This window comes from Trachypithecus francoisi, unplaced genomic scaffold (assembly GCF_009764315.1).
Source record: "Trachypithecus francoisi isolate TF-2019V2 unplaced genomic scaffold, Tfra_2.0 Lachesis_group10, whole genome shotgun sequence".
NCBI classification, from domain to species: domain Eukaryota; kingdom Metazoa; phylum Chordata; class Mammalia; order Primates; family Cercopithecidae; genus Trachypithecus; species Trachypithecus francoisi.
The window spans coordinates 13,247,723-13,273,058 of NW_022681455.1; the positions used below are offsets into that span (position 1 = coordinate 13,247,723).

The window sequence follows — 25,336 nt, forward strand, 5'->3', positions numbered from 1 at the left end:
TTGACGATAGCACGAAAATTTTGCACCAAAGGTTTTTCAGGATTGCCCTCATGTCTCATAGATGAAAATTTGGGCAGATAACCACCAGATATTTTTCCCCTAATTTTGACAAATGTTGCCATAAACTTAAAGTAGTACAAGTACAATCAACTCCCTGAGTACTGCTGCATAATGTAAATTCATATTGGAATATCCATCATGAAACCACCCTTTCTAACTGCTTACCTGGACCCCTCCTGTGAACTCATGGCAGGGCAGGGTACGTGGGGCATGGTGGGCATCACTGCCTCATCCACGTGTCCCCTGCCTTCCAATGCTTTATTACTCCCCAGTCACTGACATGCATTGACCTTTATAACTAGAAAGCCAGCCAAACTTTGGGAGTCTAGTAGCTGATGAAGGAAAAGCTGGAAATAGCTTAGAAAAAGGTTCCAGATTTCATACTTTTGCCCCAGACTTGTGTAAAGTTAGACAAATCAGTGGGGCATGCCACCCCATTAATAATGTCTAAAAGGACAGTACTCTTATAGGAGTCCTGAGCCAGGGGTTCCGGTTCTGGCTCCCTCGTGTTCTGTCTATGGAAGATACAGGGCATCTTTTCATCTCTCTAGACTCTGCTTTCTGATTGAATATAACCCCAGGACCCCAGCAAGGCCATGCTTTCCTTTGATCCCCTCTCGCTATTCCCAGGCCCCAGCCTGCTTCATTGAAGGCAGTCTGTTACCAACCAGGTGATCCTCCTAGAGTCTCAGTCTGTTACCAACCAGGTGATCCTCCTAGAGTCTCAGTCTGCTACCAACCGGGTGATCCTCCTAGAGTCTCAGTCTGTTACCAACCGGGTGATCCTCCTAGAGTCTCAGTCTGTTACCAACCGGGTGATCCTCCTAGAGTCTCAGTCTGTTACCAACCGGGTGATCCTCCTGGAGTCTCTGGGAATCATTCCATCCTCCCATGGAATGATGAACTCTTCAGCTCCATTCTGGCCCTTGCCTGTCATCTCATAAAGGACATAATCGCATTTGGGCTTAAAGGACATCATCCAATGTGGGAGGTTAGGTCACCACCTGCTTAGAGCAGGTACTCCATCAAGGTTAGCTATGGTCTCCACCAGCCACCTGCTCTCCCTGCTCTTCTGCTTTCCTTTGATACTTTTCTCAAGTCCTCTTCACAATCCCCACCCCACCCCACTTCTGCTCAGGTAGAACCGAGATCCACTGAAAGCTCAGGACTCCTCCAAGGGCCACGTCCACCTCTGTAGTTCTATCTCACTGCTCTCGGGACTCCTACTGTCCATGTGTGCCCTGGAGCTCATCCCCCATCCCAGCACTCCAGGTTTCCCACAACTGCCATTTCTCTAATAGGACTACAGTACACTGAGCCAGACACTCGTTATGGTGGAGATCAGTGTAGCAGCATCATTTTAACCTCTCTGTTCCAGAAATGGATTGACTTTTGCATACATGTAAGTCCCATGGTTGTGATTTTCAAGTCTACCTTGAGAGGTGCTGTCCCATAGAACTTTCAACGGTAACAGAAATGTTCTGTCATCTGCGTCGAGCCTCTAGCTATGTGTGGTGGTGGAGCACTTAAAACGTGGTTACTCTGATTGAGGAACTGCTTTGTGAATTTTACTCAATTTTAATGAATTTGAATACCACTACATATGTCTAGTGAATGCCCTATTTGAGAGCCCAGCTTAGAGAAACAGAGCTGTGCAAATTTTGAAATGGCCATCCCCTGTAATTTCCCTCCCCCAACTCTAGCCACTTTTTTTTTTTTTCAGATGGAGTTTCATTCTGGTTGCCCGGGCTGGAGTGCAATGGTGCAATCTGGGCTTACTGCAACCACTACCTCCATGGTTCAATCAATTCTCCTGCCTCAGCCTCCCAAGTAGCTGGGATTACAGGCATGTGCCAACACACCCAGCTAATTTTTGTATTTTTAGTAGAGATGGGGTTTCATCATGTTGGCAAGGCTGGTCTTGAACTCCTGACCTCAGATGATCCGCTCACCTCGGCCTCCCAAAGTGCTAGGATTACAGGTGTGAGCCACCGTGCCCAGCCAACTCTAGCCTTTTCTAAAATCTTGAATGCTAGGCTCAGTTGGGCTTCCCTATTAATGATGAAAGAGGCCCCTTGCACAATGATTGATTCTGTGAGATTCAGACTATCGTATTCCATAAGAGAGAAACTGTGACATTGTGTTCATTTTCTATTCAATCTGTGCCCCAGTTGCATTTTTTATATCAAAATGCCCAGAAATAGCAAGATGGTAACTCCTCTTTCAGCTACAAACCTTGGAGTCAGAGTCATTATTTGGAAATAGTGGTCAGAGCCCTGATAGGTCATGAGGATACATCATCTGAGAACCAATGCACTTTGCATGCAGACTGCTGAGGAGGCATAACCATACCTGGGAGACAGGCACCACACAATTCCATGTAATGAGGCGCTCAGGTTACCAGGAGGCTGAAGACAGGGGAAGCAGCCCAGACTCCACATGAGCCATGGTTTATTGACCATGAGACGCAGTCAGCGGCAGCAGATACTAATAAATCCAGCAGGAAACAGCTCCAGGGAAGTGCAGCTGAAACAAGCTACCCAGAGTCAATGTCTTTGCCACTCTTGTGATGGAAAGTCATTGCATCTCACCTATTCAATGTTTTAGGCAAAGGCTTCTTAGCAAGAGGAAAAGCCTATTACAATCAAAATAGGATATTAAACTCAGAACAATAACCACAATAACAAAAAGCAAGAAGATTCTTTGAGTACAAAAACCATTTCATTCCATGTGTGAAAATATCCACTCCAAGTAACATAGAATCAATTACATTCTGAGAATGAAAATAAATTTTGCACAGCTTTTCAAGGTAGTTGGATTCAGAAGGATTTTGTGAGATACCTGCATGAGAAAGAAAAGAACATCACAGCTCTTGCAAGATTGTTCTTGCATATATACTGGTCAGAATAATCCAAAGACTTGGCTACAGGTAGGGGTAAAAAACTGAAAGATTCTCTGACTTGTGGATTCTGAAAATATAGGTTCCCTGGTCCAACAGACCCCTACAGCATCTGCCTCAAATCCTGACAGTGCACAGAGACTTTTAAACACATACAGACACAAACAAAATGACTTTTCCTCACTTGGAAAAGTCCAGAAATGCCAAATAGCTAATGTATTCTGTTGGTACAAATGTAATGGCAGCTTTAATTAAAAGCAATGACAAAAATTGCAATTACTTTTGCACCAACTTAGTTTTTTGTGTTTTGGTTTTTTTCCAGGTAAGACTATCAAGTCTTTTTAAACGCCCAAGCATCAAATTATAGTAACACTCATTAGTAAATAGGCAACGTTTAATAAGAACACATTGCTTTCTATGCTCTACATTTAAAATTCTTTAAAATGACAACTATGGCACCATGTAATCACACCAACTCCCTAAACTCAGGCAAACTGGAGAAAATATCTCCAACAGAGATCGACAAATGCCACACAAACATTTCCAGCTTCTTAGGCTTAGAGCTTTTAATCCATCGAGGAAATCCTTAATCCTTAAATAAATTGTTTCTTAGTTAACTGTTACTCAACACGTCATTTTACATTATTTTACTGACTATCAGGGCAACTGGTAGCTTCGATTACAGTGATTTAAAAGGTCATTGGGATTAACAGAAGCTTTTTCAAAGCTCTGCATCTTGTTGCCAAAACAACACCTCTCTGAGACACAAAACAATGGCTATGCCCCTTAATGAGTGGATTTTTTTTTCTAGTCACATAGAAAACATGTATCAATGTCAAAAAAGTAGGCCGGGCGCGGTGGCTCAAGCCTGTAATCCCAGCACTTTGGGAGGCCGAGGCGGGCGGATCCCGAGGTCAGGAGATCGAGACCATCCTGGCTAACACGGTGAAACCCCGTCTCTACTAAAAAAAATACAAAAACTAGCCGGGCGAGGTGGCGGGCGCCTGTAGTCCCAGCTACTCGGGAGGCTGAGGCAGGAGAATGGCGGGAACCCGGGAGGCGGAGCTTGCAGTGAGCCGAGATCCGGCCACTGCACTCCAGTCCGGGTGATAGAGCGAGACTCCGCCTCAAAAAATAAATAAATAAATAAATACATTAAAAAAGTACATAAGACGAAGTCTCTATTTCAGCCTCACTAATGTTAGGATCACTAACACCAGAATGACACTTGTGTGGGAAGCACCTTAGACTTTCCATGTGAGATGCACAAAGGGCATGTCTGGGAAGCTAAAATGGGAACACAGAACTTGCTGAACAGCAGCTCTTGTCTCAGAGAGAAAAGGCAATTAGCAAATGCTTGCATTAGGCTCCTCTTCTGTGTCTTCACAAGGATAATTATTTGCTTTAACATAAGGTGGCTCGACTTTTTCATTTTGCTAACTATAGCCATAGGTGATCATCAGTAAATTAAAATGTGTTTCAATTTTTGCAAGCATGCATGTATAAATTCAACACATTTGCATTACCAAAAAAGATACAGTGTAGCTAATTCTTCTTATCATTTTTAGTCTAAAATTGTCACGTGGCACTTCACTTACATAATGTTTCTTTACAATGGAAGCATAAATGTAGTAATGGTTTCATGATGTTCATTATCCTCTGCTACAAGGACTAACAGTTAAGAGAGTTTGAGTTTTGTTAATGACAAGTACATGTCTTATTTATAAAGGATTCTATATTGTTCTTGCCATCCTTAAGGAATTAAAATTTCCAAATAAGTCATTTTAAGTTAAATCACATTCTCTCTCTCTCTCTCTCTCTCTCTCTCTCACCATATAGTACTAGCTCAGCATCTACTGAACTGGGGACTTCACACCAGTTATTTAACTTTCTAGTGTTCACTTTTCTCTAAACAATAAGAGTGATTTTGGTACTAACTTCATAGGATGAATGGGTGGAAGGAAGGAAGGAAGGAAGGAAGGAAGCAAGGAAGGAAGGAAGGAAGAAACACAGCCTGGCACATAGTAAGTTCTCTGAAATATTGTTTCAGAGGTTGTTATTATTACTATCATATATAAAAAGTCCAACATGATGCTGGACACTGAATATGCTCCAGCAATGTTTCTTTCTCCTTTCATTTCTTCCTGCCTGTCTCTCTACTGTGTACAGAGGCTTTTTGTGCAGAGCACAGATTTCTAGATCTATGTGAAAACTTTACTTACAAGTCTTTAAAAAGTAAAAATATAAAATTTTATTTAGCCAAAAATAAAGCAGAAATTCATTCATTTACTTTCTAGTTCTTGCTGTAATAGGTCTAAACAGTATATCAGACAAGAAAAAGAAAACCTGAATATAAAATGTTGTGCTGTGTTAGCTCATCTGATATTTCAGGATGATTTGCAAGTTTGGGTGGGGGCGCTTTTTCTGGTCTCTTCCAACCTTCATGCAGAGAATACTTTGATCTGCAAGGAAGTCAGGCATCATCCAACACAGTCCTTTTCTTTTCAAGGAGCAGACACTAAGGTTCCCAGAAGTTAAGTGGCTTGTTGCAACCTAGTGATGGCCAGGATGATAACAGGGCTCTCCCTGTGCTGTGAGTCAGGGCTCCTTTCCACTGCAGCTGCACTTTACCCCACCTGTCTCTCCTGAGAATAAATTAGAGGCGCTCACCAGCACACCTCTGTTAACTGAGGTTAGCAGGCCCCCCAGGAGAGCATGGTTTTAACACCATCCTTTCTATCACCTGTCAATGCCTCCTTCGATTTCTTTTTACCTGAGGTGGAAAAAGCGTTCTCTTCCCTTGAGTCTCCAGACTGTTAAGGATTTGAGGGGCCCTCTATTAGCACTCTTCTTCATCTCTGAGTTTCTGAACCATGTGAGAAATAAGACAAATGGGAGATCAAAGTAGGGGATCTCCTTTATCACTGGCAAAAGCTGGGCTGGAGGAAGTCATTGATGGGTCTGATCATGCTCCTCCCCCAGCCTTGACCTCGAATCAACCCCCCAACTGGGAAAGTCTGAATCTGGAATCAACACGGGTCCAGAGCAGGAGGGAAAGAATGGATTGGCTCCCACAGTGGAGACACAGGGGCCAGTGCTTACACCCAGCAACAAGCAGCAGTGGAGAGGGGCAAGAGGGTAAGCAAGCATCAGGAACCGTGGGGAAAATGTCTCCGAGTAGAAACCAGAGGAATGAGGAATGGGTTTCCCCTCTAACCAAACTATTATTGTTTTAATGTAACATGGCAGCATGCAATTTTTTTTGTATTTTTAAAAATAACTGTAAGCATCTTGCAGGGGAAAAAAAGTGAATGATCATTAAGTTCTATATCATGCCAGATTTACTTCAGAGCTTTGCCAACCTGCACACATATTTCATTTTCATGTCATTGTAATCCACATGTGCATACTGTCCTCCATTCCTGCTTTTGTAGTTGACATTATTTCAAACACAATTTTTTTTATTATTATTATACTTTAAGTTCTAGGGTACATGTGTACAATGTGCAGGTTTGTTACATATGTATACATGTGCCATGTTATGTGCTGCACCCATTAACTCGTCATTTACATTAGGTATATCTCCTAATGCTATCTCTCCCCTCTCCCCCCTCCCCACAATAGGACCTGGTATATAATGATCCCCTTCCTGTGTCCAAGCGATCTCATTGTTCAATTCCTACCTATGAGTGAGAACATGCGGTATTTGATTTTCTGTTCTTGCAATAGTTTGCTGAGAATGATGGTTTCCAGCTGCATCCATGTCCCTATAAAGGACATGAACTCATCCTTTTTTATGGCTGCATAGTATTCCATGGTGTATATGTGCCACATTTTCTTAATCCAGTCTGTCACTGATGGACATTTGGGTTGATTCCAAGTCTTTGCTATTGTGAATAGTGCCACAATAAACATATGTATGCATGTGTCTTTATAGCAGCATGATTTATAACCCTTTGGATATATCCCCAGTCATGGGATGGCTTGGTCAAATGATATTTCTGGTTCTAGATCCTTGAGGAATCACCACATTGTTTTCCACAATGGTTGAACTCGTTTACAGTCCCACCAACAGTGTAGAAGTGTTCCTATTTCTCCACATCCTCTCCAGCACCTGTTGTTTCCTGACTTTTTAATGATTGCCATTCTAACTGGTGTGAGATGGTATCTCATTGTGGTTTTGATTTGTGTTTCTCTGATGGAGAGTGATGATGAGCATTTTTTCATGTGTCTGTTGGCTGTATGAATGTCTTCTTTTGAGAAGTGTCTGTTCATATCCTTTGCCCACTTTTTGATGGGGTTGTTTGTTTTTTTCTTGTAAATTTGATTGAGTTCATTATAGGTTCTGGATATTAGCCCTTTGTCAGATGAGTAGATTGCAAACATTTTCTCCCATTCTGTAGGCTGCCTGTTCACTCTGATGGTAGTTTCTTTTGCTGTGCAGAAGCTCTTTAGTTTAATTAGATCGCATTTGTCAATTTTGGCTTTTGTTGCCATTGCTTTTGGTGTTTTAGACATGAAGTCCTTGCCCATGCCTATATCCTGAATGGTATTACCTAGATTTTCTTCTAGAGTTTTTATGGTTTTAGGTCTAACATTTAAGTCTCTAATCCATCTTGAATTAATTTTCGTATAAGGAGTAAGGAAAGGATCCAGTTTCAGCTTTCTGCTTATGGCTAGCCAATTTTCCCAGCACCATTTATTAAATAGGGAATCCTTTCCCCATTTCTTGTTTTTGTCAGGTTTGTCAAAAATCAGATGGCTGTAGATGTGTGGTATTATTTCTGAGGGCTCTATTCTATTCCATTGGTCTATATTTCTGTTTTGGTACCAGTACCATGCTGTTTTGGTTACTGTAGCCTTGTAGTATAGTTTGAAGTCAGGTAGCGTGATGCCTCCAGCTTTGTTCTTTTGGCTTAGGATGGTCTTGGCAATGCGGAGTCTTTTTTGGTTCCATATGAACTTTCCAGCAGTTTTTTCCAAATCTGTGAAGAAAGTCATTGGTAGCTTAATGGTGATGGCATTGAATCTATAAATTACCTTGAGCAGTATGGCCATTTTCACAATATTGATTCTTCCTATCCATGAGCATGGTATGTTCTTCCATTTGTTTGTGTCCTCTTTTATTTCACTGAGCAGTGGTTTGTAGTTGCCCTTGAAGAGGTCCTTTACATCCCTTGTAAGTTGGATTCCTAGGTATTTTATTCTCTTTGAAGCTATTGTGAATGGGAGTTCATTCATGATTTGGCTCTCTGTTTGTTACTGGTGTATAAGAATGCTTGTGATTTTTGCACATTGATTTTGTATCCTGAGACTTTGCTGAAGTTGCTTATCAGCTTAAGGAGATTTTGGGGTGAGACAATGAGGTTTTCTAAATATACAATCATGTCATCATGCATCCACATCACTCACATGGTCATTTCATTTGCATTTCTCTAATTCCTAGCAAGGTTTTGCACTTTACAAGTAGCACCTGGGGCTTGATTTTTTATTTACCAGAACAAATACTCTTCCTACTTGGAAGAGTGTGTTCTTTTATTAGTTCTGTGTAGCACATATGTTTCCATTGTGCTGCTTTTGTTCTTCTATCTGGTGTACAGCATTTCCTTTTGCAAATTAAAAACAAAAAGTTTTATGAGGAAGTCAGAACTATCCATCTGGCTTCCCTCTTGAACAACCTGAATAAATATATATATATATATATATATTTTTTTTTTTTTTCTACTATTCTATTTTTCCTACTTTTTTATTCTGGTTTTAAAGTTTTATTTTTAGTTTTTGGATCTGTATAAAATGCATTGCCATATTGGTTCAATATATAGATACAAAGCAATTCTTCATAGTCATATTCAATGGTTATTTATTAAATAAGGATTTCTTAGCTCACTAGAGATACATTTTAAACTTGGTTTTCAAAAATATAAACCACAGTTCATATCATAGAAAATCAGATTTAGTGGTGAGCTACATTTATTTTTTTTTTTTTTTTTTTTTTTTTTTTTTTTTTTATATTACTTTAAGTTCTGGGTACATGTGCATGACTTTTATATCATGTATAACTCCCCAATGCAATCCCTCCTCTCCCCCCTCCCCATGATAGGCCCCAGTGTGTGATGTTCCCCTTCCCGAGTCCAAGTGATCTCATTGTTCAGTTCCCACCTATGAGTGAGAACATGCGGTGTTTGGTTTTCTCTTCTTGTGATAGTTTGCTAAGAATGATGGTTTCCAGCTGCATCCATGTCCCTACAAAGGATGCAAACTCATCCTTTTTGATGGCTGCATAGTATTCCATGGTGTATATGTGCCACATTTTCTTAATCCAGTCTGTCACAGATGGACATTTGGGTTGATTCCAAGTCTTTGCTATTGTGAATAGTGCCGCAATAAACATACGTGTGCATGTGTCTTTGTAGTAGAGTAATTATAATCCTTTGGGTATATACCCAGTAGTGGGATGGCTGGGTCATATGGTACATCTAGTTCTAGATCCTTGAGGAATCGCCATACTGTTTTCCATAATGGTTGAACTAGTTTACAATCCCACCAACAGTGTAAAAGTGTTCCTATTTCTCCACATCCTCTCCAACACCTGTTGTTTCCTGACTTCTTAATGATTGCCATTCTGACTGGTGTGAGATGGTATCTCATTGTAGTTTGATTTGCATTTCTCTGATGGCGAATGATGATGAGCATTTTTTCATGTGTCTGTTGGCTGTATGGATGTCTTCTTTTGAGAAATGTCTGTTCATATCCTTCCCCACTTTTTGATGGGGTTGTTTGTTTTTTTCTTGTATATTTGTTTGAGTTCTTTGTAGATTCTGGATATTAGCCCTTTGTCAGATGAGTAGGTTGCAAAAATTTTTTCCCATTCTGTAGGTGCCTGTTCACTCTGATGGTAGTTTCTTTAGCTGTGCAAAAGCTCTTTAGTTTAATTAGATCCCATGTGTCAATTTTTGCTTTTGCTGCCGTTGCTTTTGGTGTTTTAGACATGAAGTCCTTGCCCATGCCTATGTCCTGAATGGTACTACCTAGATTTTCTTCTAGGGTTTTTATGGTATTAGGTCTAACATTTAAGTCTCTAATCCATCTTGAATTAATTTTCGTATAAGGGGTAAGGAAAGGATCCAGTTTCAGCTTTCTACTTATGGCTAGCCAATTTTCCCAGCACCATTATTAAATAGGGAATCCTTTCCCCATTTCTTGTTTCTCTCAGGTTTGTCAAAGATCAGATGGCTGTAGATGTGTGGTATTATTTCTGAGGACTCTGTTCTGTTCCATTGGTCTATATCTCTGTTGTGGTACCAGTACCATGCTGTTTTGGTTACTGTAGCCTTGTAGTATAGTTTGAAGTCAGGTAGCGTGACGCCTCCAGCTTTGTCCTTTTGACTTAGGATTGTCTTGGCAATGCGGGCTCTTTTTTGGTCCATATGAACTTTAAAGCAGTTTTTTCCAATTCTGTGAAGAAAGTCATTGGTAGCTTGATGGGGATGGCATTGAATCTATAAATCACTTGGGCAGTATGGCCATTTTCACGATATTGATTCTTCCTATCCATGAGCATGGTATGTTCTTCCATTTGTTTGTGTCCTCTTGATTTCACTGAGCAGTGGTTGTAGTTCTCCTTGAAGAGGTCCTTTACATCCCTTGTAAGCTGGATTCCTAGGTATTTTATTCTCTTTGAAGCAATTGTGAATGGAAGTTCATTCTGATTTGGCTCTCTGCTTGTCTGTTACTGGTGTATAAGAATGCTTGTGATTTTTGCACATTAATTTTGTATCCTGAGACTTTGCTGAAGTTGCTTATCAGCTTAAGGAGATTTGGGGCTGAGACGATGGGGTTTTCTAAATATACAATCATGTCATCTGCAAACAGGGACAATTTGACTTCTTCTTTTCCTAACTGGATACCCTTGATTTCTTTCTCTTGCCTGATTGCCCTAGCCAGAACTTCCAACACTATGTTGAATAGGAGTGGTGAGAGAGGGCATCCCTGTCTTGTGCCAGTTTTCAAAGGGAATTTTTCCAGTTTTTGCCCATTCAGTATGATATTAGCTGTGGGTTTGTCATAAATAGCTCTTATTATTTTGAGGTACGTTCCATCAATACCAATTTATTGAGCGTTTTTAGCATAAAGGGCTGTTGAATTTTGTCAAAAGCCTTTTCTGCATCTATTGAGATAATCATGTGGTTCTTGTCTTTGGTTCTGTTTATATGCTGGATTACGTTTATTGATTTGCGAATGTTGAACCAGCCTTGCATCCCAGGGATGAAGCCCACTTGATCATGGTGGATAAGCTTTTTGATGTGCTGCTGAATCCGGTTTGCCAGTATTTTATTGAGGATTTTTGCATCGATGTTCATCAGGGATATTGGTCTAAAATTCTCTTTTTTTGTTGTGTCTCTGCCAGGCTTTGGTATCAGGATGATGTTGGCCTCATAAAAGAGTTAGGGAGGATTCCCTCTTTTTCTATTGATTGAAATAGTTTCAGAAGGAATGGTACCAGCTCCTCTTGTACCTCTGGTAGAATTCAGCTGTGAATCCATCTGGTCCTGGACTTTTTTTGGTGGGTAGGCTATTAATTGTTGCCTCAATTTCAGAGCCTGCTATTGGTCTATTCAGGGATTCAACTTCTTCTGGTTTAGTCTTGGGAGAGTGTAAGTGTCCAGGAAATTATCCATTTCTTCTAGATTTTCTAGTTGATTTGCGTAGAGGCATTTATAGTATTCTCTGATGGTTGTTGTATTTCTGTGGGGTCGGTGGTGATATCCCCTTTATCATTTTTTATTGCGTCTATTTGATTCTTCTCTCTTTTCTTCTTATTAGTCTAGCTAGCGGTCTGTCAATTTTGTTGATCTTTTCAAAAAACCAACTCCTGGATTCATTGATTTTTTGGAGGGTTTTTTGTGTCTCTATCTCCTTCAGTTCTGCTCTGATCTTAGTTATTTCTTGCCTTCTGCTAGCTTTTGAATGTGTTTGCTCTTGCTCTCTAGTTCTTTTAATTGTGATGTTAGAGTGTCAATTTTAGATCTCTCTGCTTTCTCTTGTGGGCATTTAGTGCTATAAATTTCCCTCTACACACTGCTTTAAATGTGTCCCAGAGATTCTGGTATGTTGTATCTTTGTTCTCATTGGTTTCAAAGAACATCTTTATTTCTGCTTTCATTTCGTTATGTACCCAGTAGTCATTCAGGAGCAGGTTGTTCAGTTTCCATGTAGTTGAGCGGTTTTGATTGAGTTTCTTAGTCCTGAGTTCTAGTTTGATTGCACTGTGGTCTGAGAGACAGTTTGTTATAATTTCTGTTCTTGTACATTTGCTGAGGAGTGCTTTACTTCCAATTATGTGGTCAATTTTGGAATAAGTGCGATGTGGTGCTGAGAAGAATGTATATTCTGTTGATTTGGGGTGGAGAGTTCTATAGATGTCTATTAGGTCCGCTTGGTGCAGAGATGAGTTCAATTCCTGGATATCCTTGTTAACTTTCTGTCTCGTTGATCTGTCTAATGTTGACAGTGGAGTGTTGAAGTCTCCCATTATTATTGTATGGGAGTCTAAGTCTCTTTGTAGGTCTCTAAGGACTTGCTTTATGAATCTGGGTGCTCCTGTATTGGGTGCATAGATATTTAGGATAGTTAGCTCTTCCTGTTGAATTGATCCCTTTACCATTATGTAATGGCCTTCTTTGTCTCTTTTGATCTTGATGGTTTAAAGTCTGTTTTATCAGAGACTAGGATTGCAACCCCTGCTTTTTTTTGTTCTCCATTTGCTTGGTAGATCTTCCTCCATCCCTTTATTTTGAGCCTATGTATGTCTCTGCATGTGAGATGGGTCTCCTGAATACAGCAGACTGATGGGTCTTGACTCTTGATCCAGTTTGCCAGTCTGTGTCTTTTAATTGGAGCATTTAGTCCATTGACATTTAAGGTTAATATTGTTATGTGTGAACTTGATCCTGTCATTATGATATTAACTGGTTATTTTGCTCGTTAGTTGATGCAGTTTCTTCCTAGCCTCGATGGTCTTTACATTTTGGCATGTTTTTGCAATGGCTGGTACGGTTGTTCCTTTCCATGTTTAGGGCTTCCTTCAGGGTCTCTTGTAAGGCAGGCCTGGTGGTGACAAAATCTCTAAGCATTTGCTTATCTGTAAAGGATTTTATTTCTCCTTCACTGATGAAGCTTAGTTTGGCTGGATATGAAATTCTGGGTTGAAAATTCTTTTCTTTAAGAACGTTGAATATTGGCCCCCACTCTCTTCTGGCTTGTAGAGTTTCTGCCGAGAGGTCTGTTGTTATTCTGATGGGCTTCCCTTTGTGGGTAACCCGACCTTTCTCTGGCTGCCCTTAAGATTTTTTCCTTCATTTCAACTTTGGTGAATCTGGCAATTATGTGTCTTGGAGTTGCTCTTCTGGAGGAGTATCTTTGTGGCGTTCTCTGTATTTCCTGAATTTGAATGTTGGCCTGCCCTACTAGGTTGGGGAAGTTCTCCTGGATGATATCCTGAAGAGTGTTTTCCAACTTGGTTCCATTTTCCCCCTCACTTTCAGGCACCCCAATCAGACGTAGATTTGGTCTTTTTACATAATCCCATACTTCTTGCAGGCTTTGTTCATTTCTTTTTCTTCTTTTTTCTTTTGGTTTCTCTTCTCGCTTCATTTCATTCATTTGATCCTCAATCGCTGATACTCTTTCCTCCAGTTGATCGAGTCGGTTACCGAAGCTTGTGCATTTGTCACGTATTTCTCGTGTCATGGTTTTCATCTCTGTCATTTCGTTTATGATCTTCTCTGCATTAATTAGTCTAGCTGTCAATTCTTCCACTTTTTTTTCAAGATTTTTAGTTTCTTTGCGCTGGGTACGTAATTCCTCCTTTAGCTCTGAGAGGTTTGATGGACTGAAGCCTTCTTCTCTCATCTCGTCAAAGTCATTCTCTGACCAGCTTTGATCCGTGCTGGCGATGGGCTGCGCTCCTTTGCAGGGGGAGATGCGCTCTTATTTTTTGAATTTCCAGCTTTTCTGCCCTGCTTCTTCCCCATCTTTGTGGTTTTATCTGTCTCTGGATCTTTGATGATGGTGACGTACTGATGGGGTTTTGGTATAGGTGTCCTTCCTGTTTGATAGTTTTCCGTCTGACAGTCAGAAGGACTGTCTGTTGGTCTGTTAGAGATTGCTTGAGGTCCACTCCAGACCCTGTTTGCCTGGGTATCAGCAGCAGAGGTTGCCGAAGATAGAATATTGCTGAACAGCGAGTGTACCTGTCTGATTCTTTCTTGGAAGTTTCCTCTCAGGGGTGACGCCACCCTGTGAGGTGTGGGGTATCAGACTGCCCCTAGTGGGGGATGTCTCCCAGCTAGGCTACTCAGGGGTCAGGGACCCACCTGAGCAGGCAGTCTGTCCGTTCTCAGATCTCAACCTCCGCGTTAGGAGATCCACGGCTCTCTCCCAAAGCTGTCAGACAGAGTCGTTCGGGTCTGCAGCGGCCCCGCTCTTTCCCCTAATGGACTGCAGCTGTGCGCTGTCCGCAGCGGTAGAGTCTACAGAGACAGGCAGGCTTCCTGAGCTGCTGTGAGCTCCACCCAGTTCGAGCTTCCCAGCGGCTTTGTTTACCTACTTAAGCCTCAGCAATGGCGGGCGCCCCTCCCCCAGCCTCGCTGCTGCCTTGCGGATAGATCGTGGCAGACGGCTGTGTAGCAGTGAGGGAGGCTCCGTGGGCGTGGGACCCTCCCGGCCAGGTGTGGGATATATTTCCTGGTGTGCCTGTTTCCTTAAAGCGCAGTATTGGGGTGGGAGTTACCCGATTTTCCAGGTGGTGTGTGTCTCAGTTCCCCTGGCTAGGAAAAGGGATTTCCTTCCCCCTTGCGCTTCCAGGTGAGGCGATGCCTCGCCCTGCTTCAGCTCACGCTGGTCAGGCTGCAGCAGCTGACCCAGCACCGATTGTCCGGCACTCCCTAGAGAGATGACCCCAGTACCTCAGTTGAAAATGCAGAAATCACCGGTCTTCTGTGTCGCTCGCGCTGGGAGTTGGAGACTGGAGCTGTTCCTATTCGAGCTTACATTTATTAATGTACTTTTGTTTTTCAGAATTAGAGTTGACACTTTTAAAAATCCTAAACTCCAGAGGGTCCTGAACCCTGAGCCTTTTCAGAACAAAATGTCCTTTCTTCATACAATATTTTACCTGATACGGTGGCTCATGCCTGTAATTTCAGCACTTTGGGAGACCAAGGCAGGAGAATCACTTGAGCCCAGGAGTTCAAGACCAGCCTTGGCAACATAGCAAGACCCCCATCTCTACAAAAAAAAAAAAAAAAAAATTAGCCAGGCATGGTAGTGTACACCTGTAGTCCCAGCTACTTGGGAGGCTGAAGTGGAAGGATCACTTGAATCTAGGAGGTAGAATCTGCACTCCAGCCTGGGTGATGGAGCAAGACCCTGAGAGCGAGACACTGTCTGTCTGTCTGTCTGTCTGTCTGTTTCTCTCTCTCTCTCTCTCTCTCTCTCTCTATATATATATATATACACACACACACACAGACATGCACACACATATATGTATGTATGTGTGTATATATGTGTGTATGTGTGTGTGTGTATATATATGTATCAGATTTTTATATCCATTTTTAAATAGAAACTTTTGTTACATAGGTACCCATGAGAGCCTGAAAGAATTCCTGTCACGCATTCTCCATAGTGACAGTCATCTATAAAAAACAACTTCAGTTAACCATGAGCTTTGAGAAAATGTAATTGAGCAGAAGTTGATATTGATCACCCCAAAACCAGGGAGTGTCCCTAAAGCAAAACAAAGAACAATAATGTAGCAACAAATCATTCTTTTAAGCCACTTGGACAAGATTCATTTGAGGTGTTTGACTCATGCTTCACTTATGGGAGGAGAGGCAGGCTGGGGTGTGGGTAAGCTCCAGGACCCTGGCGGCAGCCTACTGGGTTTCTATGAGTATCATAATGAGCTAACAGTAAACCTCTGGCTTCTCCGTGAGGTCGTTGTAGGGGGTTGGAGGTTTCTGATAGATGATGCATGTTGTCATCAACAGGTGTTTGTCTATTGAAAGATTTTATTCACTCTCTCTGATTTGGTGTTAACTTTGACTCTCCTAACATCTTTGTTTCTTATGCTTCACCAGAAAAGGAGAGTAAGGCTGGCACAATCTTGGCGGCCAGTTCTATATCTTAGATCCATTGGTTTCTATGTCTCATGATTTAAAATTTATGACATTGACCTACACTGACGTCTGCATACTATTCTCTGCTGCTTCTGTAACCTGCTTCTACCTTGTTAGACATGTCTGCCTCTGAAACACATTTTTCTCTTCCACTTCTGCTCTCTCCAGCCCCATTGTCCTTTGTGCCAAATTCATATTCATGATCCACGGTTAGACAATGCAACCTCCTGCTTCCTCATGCTCTCTGTCCCATGTTAGCCACACAGCCAGCATTTCCTGCCCTAAACCTCATCAGGATGATGTTGGGGTTCGCGTGTTTCCTAAACAAAGGAATGAACACACAAGACAACACAAGACAAGACAAACATGGCGGCCGCCCCGAATGGCACGCTCCGCTTTATTTTATACAGTCATTTGTGGAATGTTGCCAAGTCACAAGACACATTGTTGTTTTTCTGACCTTTCCCTGACTTTCTGGATTTTCAAGATGTTTACATATAAACAAGCCCCCAGGGTCTGCCGTTTGCAGCTGGCTCCTTTGTCCTCCCTGCAAACAGGGAAGGAACACCCTGCTTCGTTTGCAAGAGCAGGACTTATCAGGACCCTCTCGTTTGCGAGCACGTAGTCCTCTACAGGATGAGGCACAATTACATTGCAGTTTCTCTTGGCTCTTTGACTCTTTATCCTTAATTCAGTGTTTTCTCAAAGTGTGGACCCCTGACCAGCAAAAGGAGCACTAACATCACCCAAGGACTTGTTAGATGTGCACATTCTTGAGTCTCACCCAGAAACTACTAGGTCAGAAACTCTGGGGGTGGAGCCCAGCAATCTGTGTTTTAATAGCTTCCAGCGGGTTGCTATGCCAGCTACAGTTTGAGAACCACGGCCTTAACCCATGTCTTGCCCTGCCTTCTTTCTTCCTGCTGTGTGCATTTTACTAATTCTAGTAGGAAGCAGCTCATGATTGGAGGTTATTGCATACTATTTTTCAAAGCCATTATCACAGATAACTTTAGAAGGTTATGTAAAACATCAGTGTAATTTCCAACACTCAGTGAACACTGTCTCATCCACACTAACAAGATGGTGATGACCTAGCTAGATGGGGATACAAAAAATGCCTAAGCCTCACCTTAGTCGGGCAAGTTACATTCTTCCTGGGGAGGTTTTTTTTTAGTAATGTGAATTTTTAAATGCTGGTAAAGATGCTAATAAACATTATCGGTAGGCTGGACGCAGTGGCTCACACCTGTAATCCCAGCACTTTGGGAGGCTGAGGTGGTTGCATCTCTTGAGTCCAGGAGTTCCAGACCAGGCTGGGCAATATGGTGAAACCCTGTCTCTACAAAAAACATAAAAATTAGTGGGGCATGGTGGTGTGGGCCTGTGGTCCCAGCTATTCTGGGGGCTGAGGTGACAGTATCACTGGAGCCTGGGAGGTGGAAGCTGCAGTGAGCCATGTTCATGCCACTGCACTCCAGCCTGGGCAACAGAGTGAGACCCTGTCTCAAACAAACAGCAACAACAACAACAACAACAACAAACCCAGTACTGATAAATACTAGCAGGACATGGAGAGACTAGTCTTCAAATTCATAACACTTGGGATTACCAAGCATTAGGAATTCCCAGATCATTCCTTAGCTTAATGATGGGTATATACGGTCCATTACATTAATGTCTCATATGTGTGTGTTTGTGTGTATGTGTGTTTGAAAATGTCATAATAAAAAATTTAAAATATTACTTTAAAGTGGCAGTATTATACCATCCTTAAATAAATCCAAGTCAAATAGTTTTTACTTTTGTTGCTACCCATCTTGGTCATAAATGATATTAATAATGAATTTGTACTTATTGAATGATTTTCATTTATTTCTACCAGTGACATATATACATATATGGATGGATGGGTGGTTGATAGATAGGTAGGTAAGTAGATAGGTAGAGACAGATAGATAGATAGATAGATAGATAGATAGATAGAACATGGTTGTCAATATTAATGTTGAAGAAATCGCCAAAAGCTAAACGATGTGTATGGTCTGTACATTTCTTCTAATTGTGTAAATTGGAAAATTCTTTAATAAAACAATTTCACGAGATCCATGTATGTGTCACTCGACATTGGAATATTAATACATGAAAATTTCATTTACTGGAATTTATCCTAATGGGGGAGAATTCTAATTGCAGAAAAATTAGAATGTAGGATGATGGTCCTCACTGCATTTTTTCATAATAGCATAAATCTATCCCTTTGTGACCAGCGAAATGGGAGCTAGCCAAGTAAATATCGATATATAATCATCCAGTATAATCATTAAGATGATAGTTGTTTATAATAGTATGGGGGAAGAAAGACACAAAATTTGGCTCACAGTAGGATTACAATCTTGAAAAATATGTGCAAAAAGAGGAAACTGTTTCTATTAGGTAGGGTGGTGATATGATCAGTGTCTTACACCTTCTTCTCCTGTTTTTACTTTTTCAAAGGAAATGTATATTTAGCAGTTATAACAATGGAATTCCCAAGATTATTTCCTCTCCAAAGTGGTTTGGGCCTTTGTGATTTGGCAACATTACTTTTAATCTATAGAGAGCCCAATTTTTCAAGAGTTAATATGTCCCAAGAGGAGCGAGCAATATTGCTTCTGTGTTACCAGCAAAGCCCAGGATTCATGTAGAGAGTCTAGAGTCATCCGACTGCAGTTGCATCTCTTTTTTCTAATGTTGCTTCTATGGTACTTTTAACTATTAAAATGTATGGCAATCATTCGATTGCATCCTTCTCCCAAAGAAGCAGAACTTGGCAAGAGCCCTGAGACCTCTGTCCCCTCTGGTTGTCTCATCCCGGACTTTTATTATACTCGGAACATCAAGAATCAAAGTGGTTTCCTAGAGATGTGTTAGGCTGAATGGCAGCTGCATCATTATTCCACCAACTGGGAAATTGAAACAGAGCTACTTCCCACGGCATCTGTTTGAACATGCTACATAAAGGCAGTTTAAGAAGACTGGGGAGCATCCATGGTGGGATAGTAACATATTGACGCTTAGCCCTTCCCATCCCAGAGATTTCCAGTTCATCTGTGTGGTTTCCATTGCATGGCCTTACAGTCTGCACTGCTTTTGCTTTCTTATTAATGAGTAATCATCATATTATTGATCCCAATTTTAATAACTTTTACTACCATTTTGGGCATAAAAAAAAGCTGAATTTAAAAAAGAAAAAAAAATACACACACACCCTTCAAATGCTGGTGCTTTTACACTGTCAGCTTCAGGTGATTTTTTTTTTGGCATTCATTATATTTTTTCTATGCTTATAGAAGATTCAGGTCAAACACCATATGCCCTTGAATCATATGCTATTTCAGGCCTTTTGATTTGTTGATTACTCTGTTAAATAGATATTCACTGGACCGACTCTAATCGGGGGTGGGCCATGGAGGGATTCTGTGCCACTGTAGATCACTGATATATAAAATTAAACTAGAGGTGGAACATAGCAAAAGGAAAGGGTTATTTACCCAAGAATCACCTTGGAGTCACTTCACTGTTACTTTTCTACGAGTCGTCATCTTGCTTCTGGTTTTAAGTCAGGTCATTGCTCTGCTGCTTTCTGTGTTTCTGACTCGGCAGAACTTAGTCTTTCATCTGGTGTTTATTCATCTCGATGGAACAGCTTTCAGTCCTCTTTAAAAATTAATTTGACTTTAATGTCTAGTTATCTAAGACTCCCCTGGGCTAGGATGAAATCACACGGGGGGAATTTTGATTTGACAAATGGCCATTGTATGGGAGCCTTTGATCCTGCACCACGGTCCTTGTTTTGCTGAGCTTTAAGCAACATCAAAGTCTGCACTACGCGGCATGATTGGTGGTCGACGCCGGGAGAATTCTGGCACTTCCCAGCATCCCTGGGTGGCTGCAGCCTGTTAGGTGCAGATGAGAGCTGTCCTAATCCTTTACCCAAGTAGAGAAATTGGACAAGGGTGGAGGCAAACAGAAGATGGGATGAGTTTTTCCTAGGACCTCGGTGCCTGTTGAGTGACGTGAAGCCCTTTGCTCCCTAAAGTAGGAATTCCCAGTCCTGGTCTTCCAATCCCTGAGGGCTGCTGAGTTTTTTCCCAAGTTTTTAGAAATTATGAGAAAAAAAATTGTTAATTTACTTTTCATTTGTAAAAATACATAGAAAATGGCCAGGCACGGTGGCTCATGCCTGTAATCCCAGCACTTTGGGAGGCCCAGGGGGGCGGATCACCTGAGGTGGGTAGTTTGAGACCAGCCTGACCAACATAGAGAAACCCCATCTCTACTAAAGATACAAAATTAGCCGGGCGTGGTGGCGCATGCCTGTAATCCCAGCTACTCAGGAGGCTGAGGCAGGAGAATCGCTTGAATCTGGGAGGCAAAGGTTGTGGTGAGCCAAGATCATGCCATTGCACTCCAGCCTGGGCAGTAAGAGTGAAACTCTGTCTCAAAAAAAACAAAAACCAAAAAAAAAAAAACGTAGAAAATCTGATGGATTCAGGTTAGAAAGACAGAGAGAAAACAGGCAAAATGCTGAAGACCACTGGAAATTGTTGCCCTGATGATTAGACAATGTATCTCTAACGATCAAATAAATGTCTTAAAAGCAAAAGAACAGATATTGGTTTTAGAGGCTGATCTTGATAGAGATTGTTCAGCTGCATCTAGACTCAGCAGGCGGTAAGTGTCACTCCTTCTTGAGAGGCAGACATTGTCTAACTCTGCAATCTCCTTTTCTCTCTGACAGATGGGGAACTTTCCATATCCAATGAAGAGGACTCCCTAGAAAATGGGCAGTCCCTGAGCTCCAGCCAGCTGTCTCTGCCTGCGCTGTCCGAAATGGAGCCAGTCCCAATGCCCCGGGATCCCTGCTCATATGAGGTGCTCCAACCGTCAGACATCATGGATGGGCCAGGTAATGCCCCTGGCAGGATTGTAGAGCAGGTCCCAGACACCGAGTCCAGCCAGACACCAGGGATCTTTGGCCTGGCTGGACTTGGAATTCTATTTTGGACTATCCTGAGCATAAGGATCTGGAAATTTAGTAAAACAGATTAGCTTTTAGTACATACTGAGTATTTTTAAAAATGGAATATATTTACACTTATTATTCTACAGTGTTTAAAAAACTCTTTATTACCTTAATCTCTTTAAAGAAGATATGGCTTATTTTTGTAACATTAATGATTTAAAATATTATTATTTTGTTTTTTAACACTCATCTCTGTTAAGATAAAGCTGAGGAATCCTGCATTTCTATATGATACATATCTAATTCTTCTGTTTGAAAGGTCCTTTAGTCTTCATCCCAGTATGCCAGATAATACTTGTATCAATTTACTGGATGTAGTCAATTAATTTAATTGTCAATTAAATTGTACATAATTTACTGATTGAATTGTATCCTGCCGATAGCTGATTTTTGACGCCATGTGACTGTCATCTCCTTCTTTGGTCCAAAGGTGGATGAGTGGCTAATACTCATTTTCTCAGAAGGTTTGCAGAGTGGTCCTAATTTGCCCCAAAATAGATCCCTCCTGACAGCTAGGGAGCAGTGGTACTTGTTGTCAGGAGCTGAGTCTGGGAGGAGGAACCTCTTGCAATATCCAGCGTATAGGTAGAAGGCCTTTCTCCCCATCATGTGCAAAATCCACATCCACAGGCAGTCATGTGGGAGGGTGGGAGGGATGGGCTTTCACAGGGTTAATTCCCATGCTTTGCCGTGGGACCTGGTGAGTCATTGCTCCATCACTGTGTGCCACATTGATAATAATAGTGTCCCTGAGACAGGAGAATATAGTGCTCATGAGGATTTTGTGCAGGGCTTTGGTGCTGCACAGAACACCTGATCAGGGAGGAGGAAGGAGGTTGGGAAGGGGAGGAGTCCCTTACAGGCTTTCTCACTGAGGCTGTGGCAAGAGGTGAGAGGAGATGCAGCGGAGTTACACCTTCCTACCCCAGGGAGGGTTTCCCAGTGAAAGCAGTGCATTCTAAAAAATAATCCAGACTTCCCTGTGACACTGAAGTCAGATAGATTTGATTATTATAGTAAAAATCTGTCATTCCAGCAGAATCACAGAGTTTCACTCTGTCATTAGCCAAGCTACCTGCATGGTAGGAAGGTGTGTGCCACCACCCAATGGCAGCTCTTCATGAAAGCCAGTCAGGGGTTCCCCCATGAAGGAAGAGGCGGGTCCAATGCAGTGCGAAGAGAAATGGAGGAACTGACAAAAGAAAACTATAGTTGTGGTGAGCAAGAAGAAAGACGAAAGTGGAAGATTAAAAGGTTGACTTAAAGCATGCTTTGCCTCGTCAAAGTTTACAGGAGCTGGCAGGGCCAGGATGCTGTTGCTAAAACTACAGAATTTGGGCTGAAAGGCTGCTGCTCAGCACCGGGCACTCCAGAACCTGGAGGAGCAGCCGTCCGGCGCCTGGGGGTGCAGCCTGTGTGGTGTCAGCATTCCAGGCTGTCATCTGTACCCAGTGTTGCAGATCTGAGAGCAGAGACAGAGCAGATCCAGTGGACAAAACTGAGCCTCTCCACTTGTTTGAACCCACTCCCTCTTGCCCCTCAGCAAAGGGCAAGCAGGCCCCAGCGAGGGTGCTGGCATTCAGTTCTGGTTTGGTTAAGAGTGGCTCTGCACCCTGGGCCTTCTGCAATGGCCACCCTGGTGATTCTTACTATGCTCCATGAGTCACATCTTCGAGCATGCATAGGATTTGTATGACCAATGCTGAGTTTGAAATGGTGAAGTGTTTAATGGTTTGAGAAAACATCCTCCTCTTTCTCCCCGTTGCTCTTCCTGCCTCCACCCTCTCTTTTCCTCTGCCTCCTCTATCTGTCCCTCGTGCTTCACTGGATTTCTGGTGTCCTTGCTGTAGCTCTCTACACATGCGTGGCAGCCTGAAGCATCAGTGCTCTGCTGTGTTGCCAACCCGAGTCCCTGTCCTGTGTTCTCCGCTGGCCCCACCTGCACTGCGTTTGTGTAATGTCTCCTGTGTATCATGTGGTTGTCCCCTCAGTGTCTGAAGAGAGTCCCTCTGCCAGTGAATCTGGAGTCCTCCTGTCCCAAGATCCTTCAGCCAAACCAGTCCTGCTACTGCCCCCCAAAAAACCTGCTGCTTTCCCTGGAGACCATGAAGAGACCCCAGTGAAGCAGCTGCCCCTTCTCAAGCAGCCCCCGGCCCTGCCTCCCAAACCCACTACCAGGATTGCCAACCACTTAACAGGTGAGTGCAGACGTCTTCTGGGGCAAGCAGTCCCTCCTTCCCTTCAAGGGATTTTCTTTTTCTCTTGTTCTTTTAACTGAGGCCTGAAGGCAGCTCTCTGGGGAGGCTGCCCTGTGGGATGTTTGGGTGTTTCTGTGTGTGTCTTGATATCTGCAGTCATGACCAGGGTTTGTGTTTTTGTGTCAAGCAGCATTTGACATCCACCTACCAACCATATGCCAAGAGCTTTCAGTCATGTGTATCTGTAAATGTGTACATTGTATTTAAGTGACTAATTCAAGATTGTTTGCTCATCTAGGTGAAGTCGATTCAATGTCAACATTTTTGCAAAGATGAAGAATAGTGCCTTCTTCATATGAGTTTGTCAAGGTTTTAAATTTTTTGTCTTTAAGCTATTGACCTGAAGCCCAGTGTATTTCTCCTATTAAAATTCATGTCAGTTCTGTTCTCTTAGGGAAAAAAAAAAAGACAATCTGCAAATTATGTGGTAAATACTTTTAAAAGAAGAGTAAGCTTAGCAATGTTGTCCTAAAATGATTGCACACATACTTTGCAGTGTTTTTGAAGTGTTACTTAATGAATGTATCCACAGGTATTAAATTGAGCACTCAGTGAAATTGTACTTCACTGCACTTTGGCACATGAATTAGATACCACTTTGTGATTTAAGGCTGTGGTATAATCAGAGATTAAAAGATTTCAGAGGGTCATTTCTCCAACTTTGATAATAGTTTCACCTGATGCTGACTGACTGCCTTTTTAAAAAGTGTTCGGTATTTTGACAAATAATACCTAGATCATCACTATACCATTTGGTAACATGTAATGGGGGTGGAATTAGGGAAAAATATTCACCTATCTTATAGGAGAAACACTGAGGTTCAAGAAAAATAAGTGACTTCCAGGGCTGACAGGAATTCTGTAATAGAGGCACAATCAATGCTATGTTTCTCAACTCTGAGTTCAGCTAATGTTGTTTCCATAGCAGGCTGTCTTTCACGTGATACTGAGCTCTATAAGAGTCCATCTTAGACATGGGCTCATGTCAAACTAACCTATTAATGTATATGTCCATCCATGTCAGATGTGTACAGCTTGAAAGAGCAAATTTCCATCTAACGGAACCATCTAACATATCAATAACACTTTAGTCCGGTGTCCAAAAATTGAAATTCACAGAAAACTATACAGGAGAAAAGGTCCCATAGGTCTACTTCTAGGCAATATCCACTGTCCATCTGTCTGTCTATTGAATAAAAATTGAATGTTGCTGTACGTATTGTTTTGTCACCTGCTTTTTGCACTTGGTGGTATGTTGTAAAGTGATTTTCATGTTAGTAAGTATTCCACGATGTGATTTTATTAGCTGCTTGGATGGATCAGGGTTTACTTGACTGACCCTTTAAGGCTTTTCCATCTTCCTTATTGTTAAACCACAACAGCAAACAACTGCAACAGCCTGCATATATCTTCATAAGCTGTTCTGAGTTTTCTTTAATTTGTTTCTAAAATAAGAACTGTTGAGTCAAAGATTATGCACCCTTTAATGCTTTGATGTCAAATTTCCCTTAAGAAAGATTAAACATTGTACAAAATAAACCCCTACATTAATACATGTTTATTCAGCATATCTACAATAGGCGGAATGCTGTACTAAGTATCAAAGTAGATAGAAATATATAACAGGTCAATGCAGCTGTCCCCAACCTTTTTGGCACCAAGGACCAGTTTCGTAGAAGACCATTTTTCTACCGACCGGAGGTGCAGTGGGAGAGATGAGTTCGGGATGATTCAAGTGCATTACATTTATTGTGCACTTTCTTTCTATTATTATTACATTGCAATATATAATTAAATCATTATACAGTTCACCATAATATAGAATCTGTGGGAGCCCTGAGCTTGTTTTCCTGCAACTAGACAGTCC

At 41.8% G+C, this 25,336-nt stretch overlaps 1 protein-coding gene and 1 long non-coding RNA gene across 16 annotated transcripts in view; one reads left to right on the forward strand and one right to left on the reverse strand.

Moving 5' to 3' along the window:
* Nucleotides 1–25,336, forward strand: part of PHACTR1 (phosphatase and actin regulator 1) — a 596,190-nt gene that overhangs the window by 468,663 nt on the left and 102,191 nt on the right. For 9 of the 15 annotated variants that reach the window (XM_033216236.1, XM_033216240.1, XM_033216237.1 and 6 more), the window contains 2 exons: nt 20,927–21,094; nt 23,203–23,409. In XM_033216236.1, the coding sequence (XP_033072127.1) occupies nt 20,927–21,094; nt 23,203–23,409 (375 nt within the window). The remainder of the gene's footprint in view (nt 1–20,926; nt 21,095–23,202; nt 23,410–25,336) is intronic. The other 6 variants (XM_033216242.1, XM_033216246.1, XM_033216251.1 and 3 more) reach the window with 1 other exon arrangement.
* LOC117086739 overlaps nt 1–25,336 on the reverse strand; it is a 117,981-nt gene that overhangs the window by 85,431 nt on the left and 7,214 nt on the right. The window lies entirely within an intron of this gene.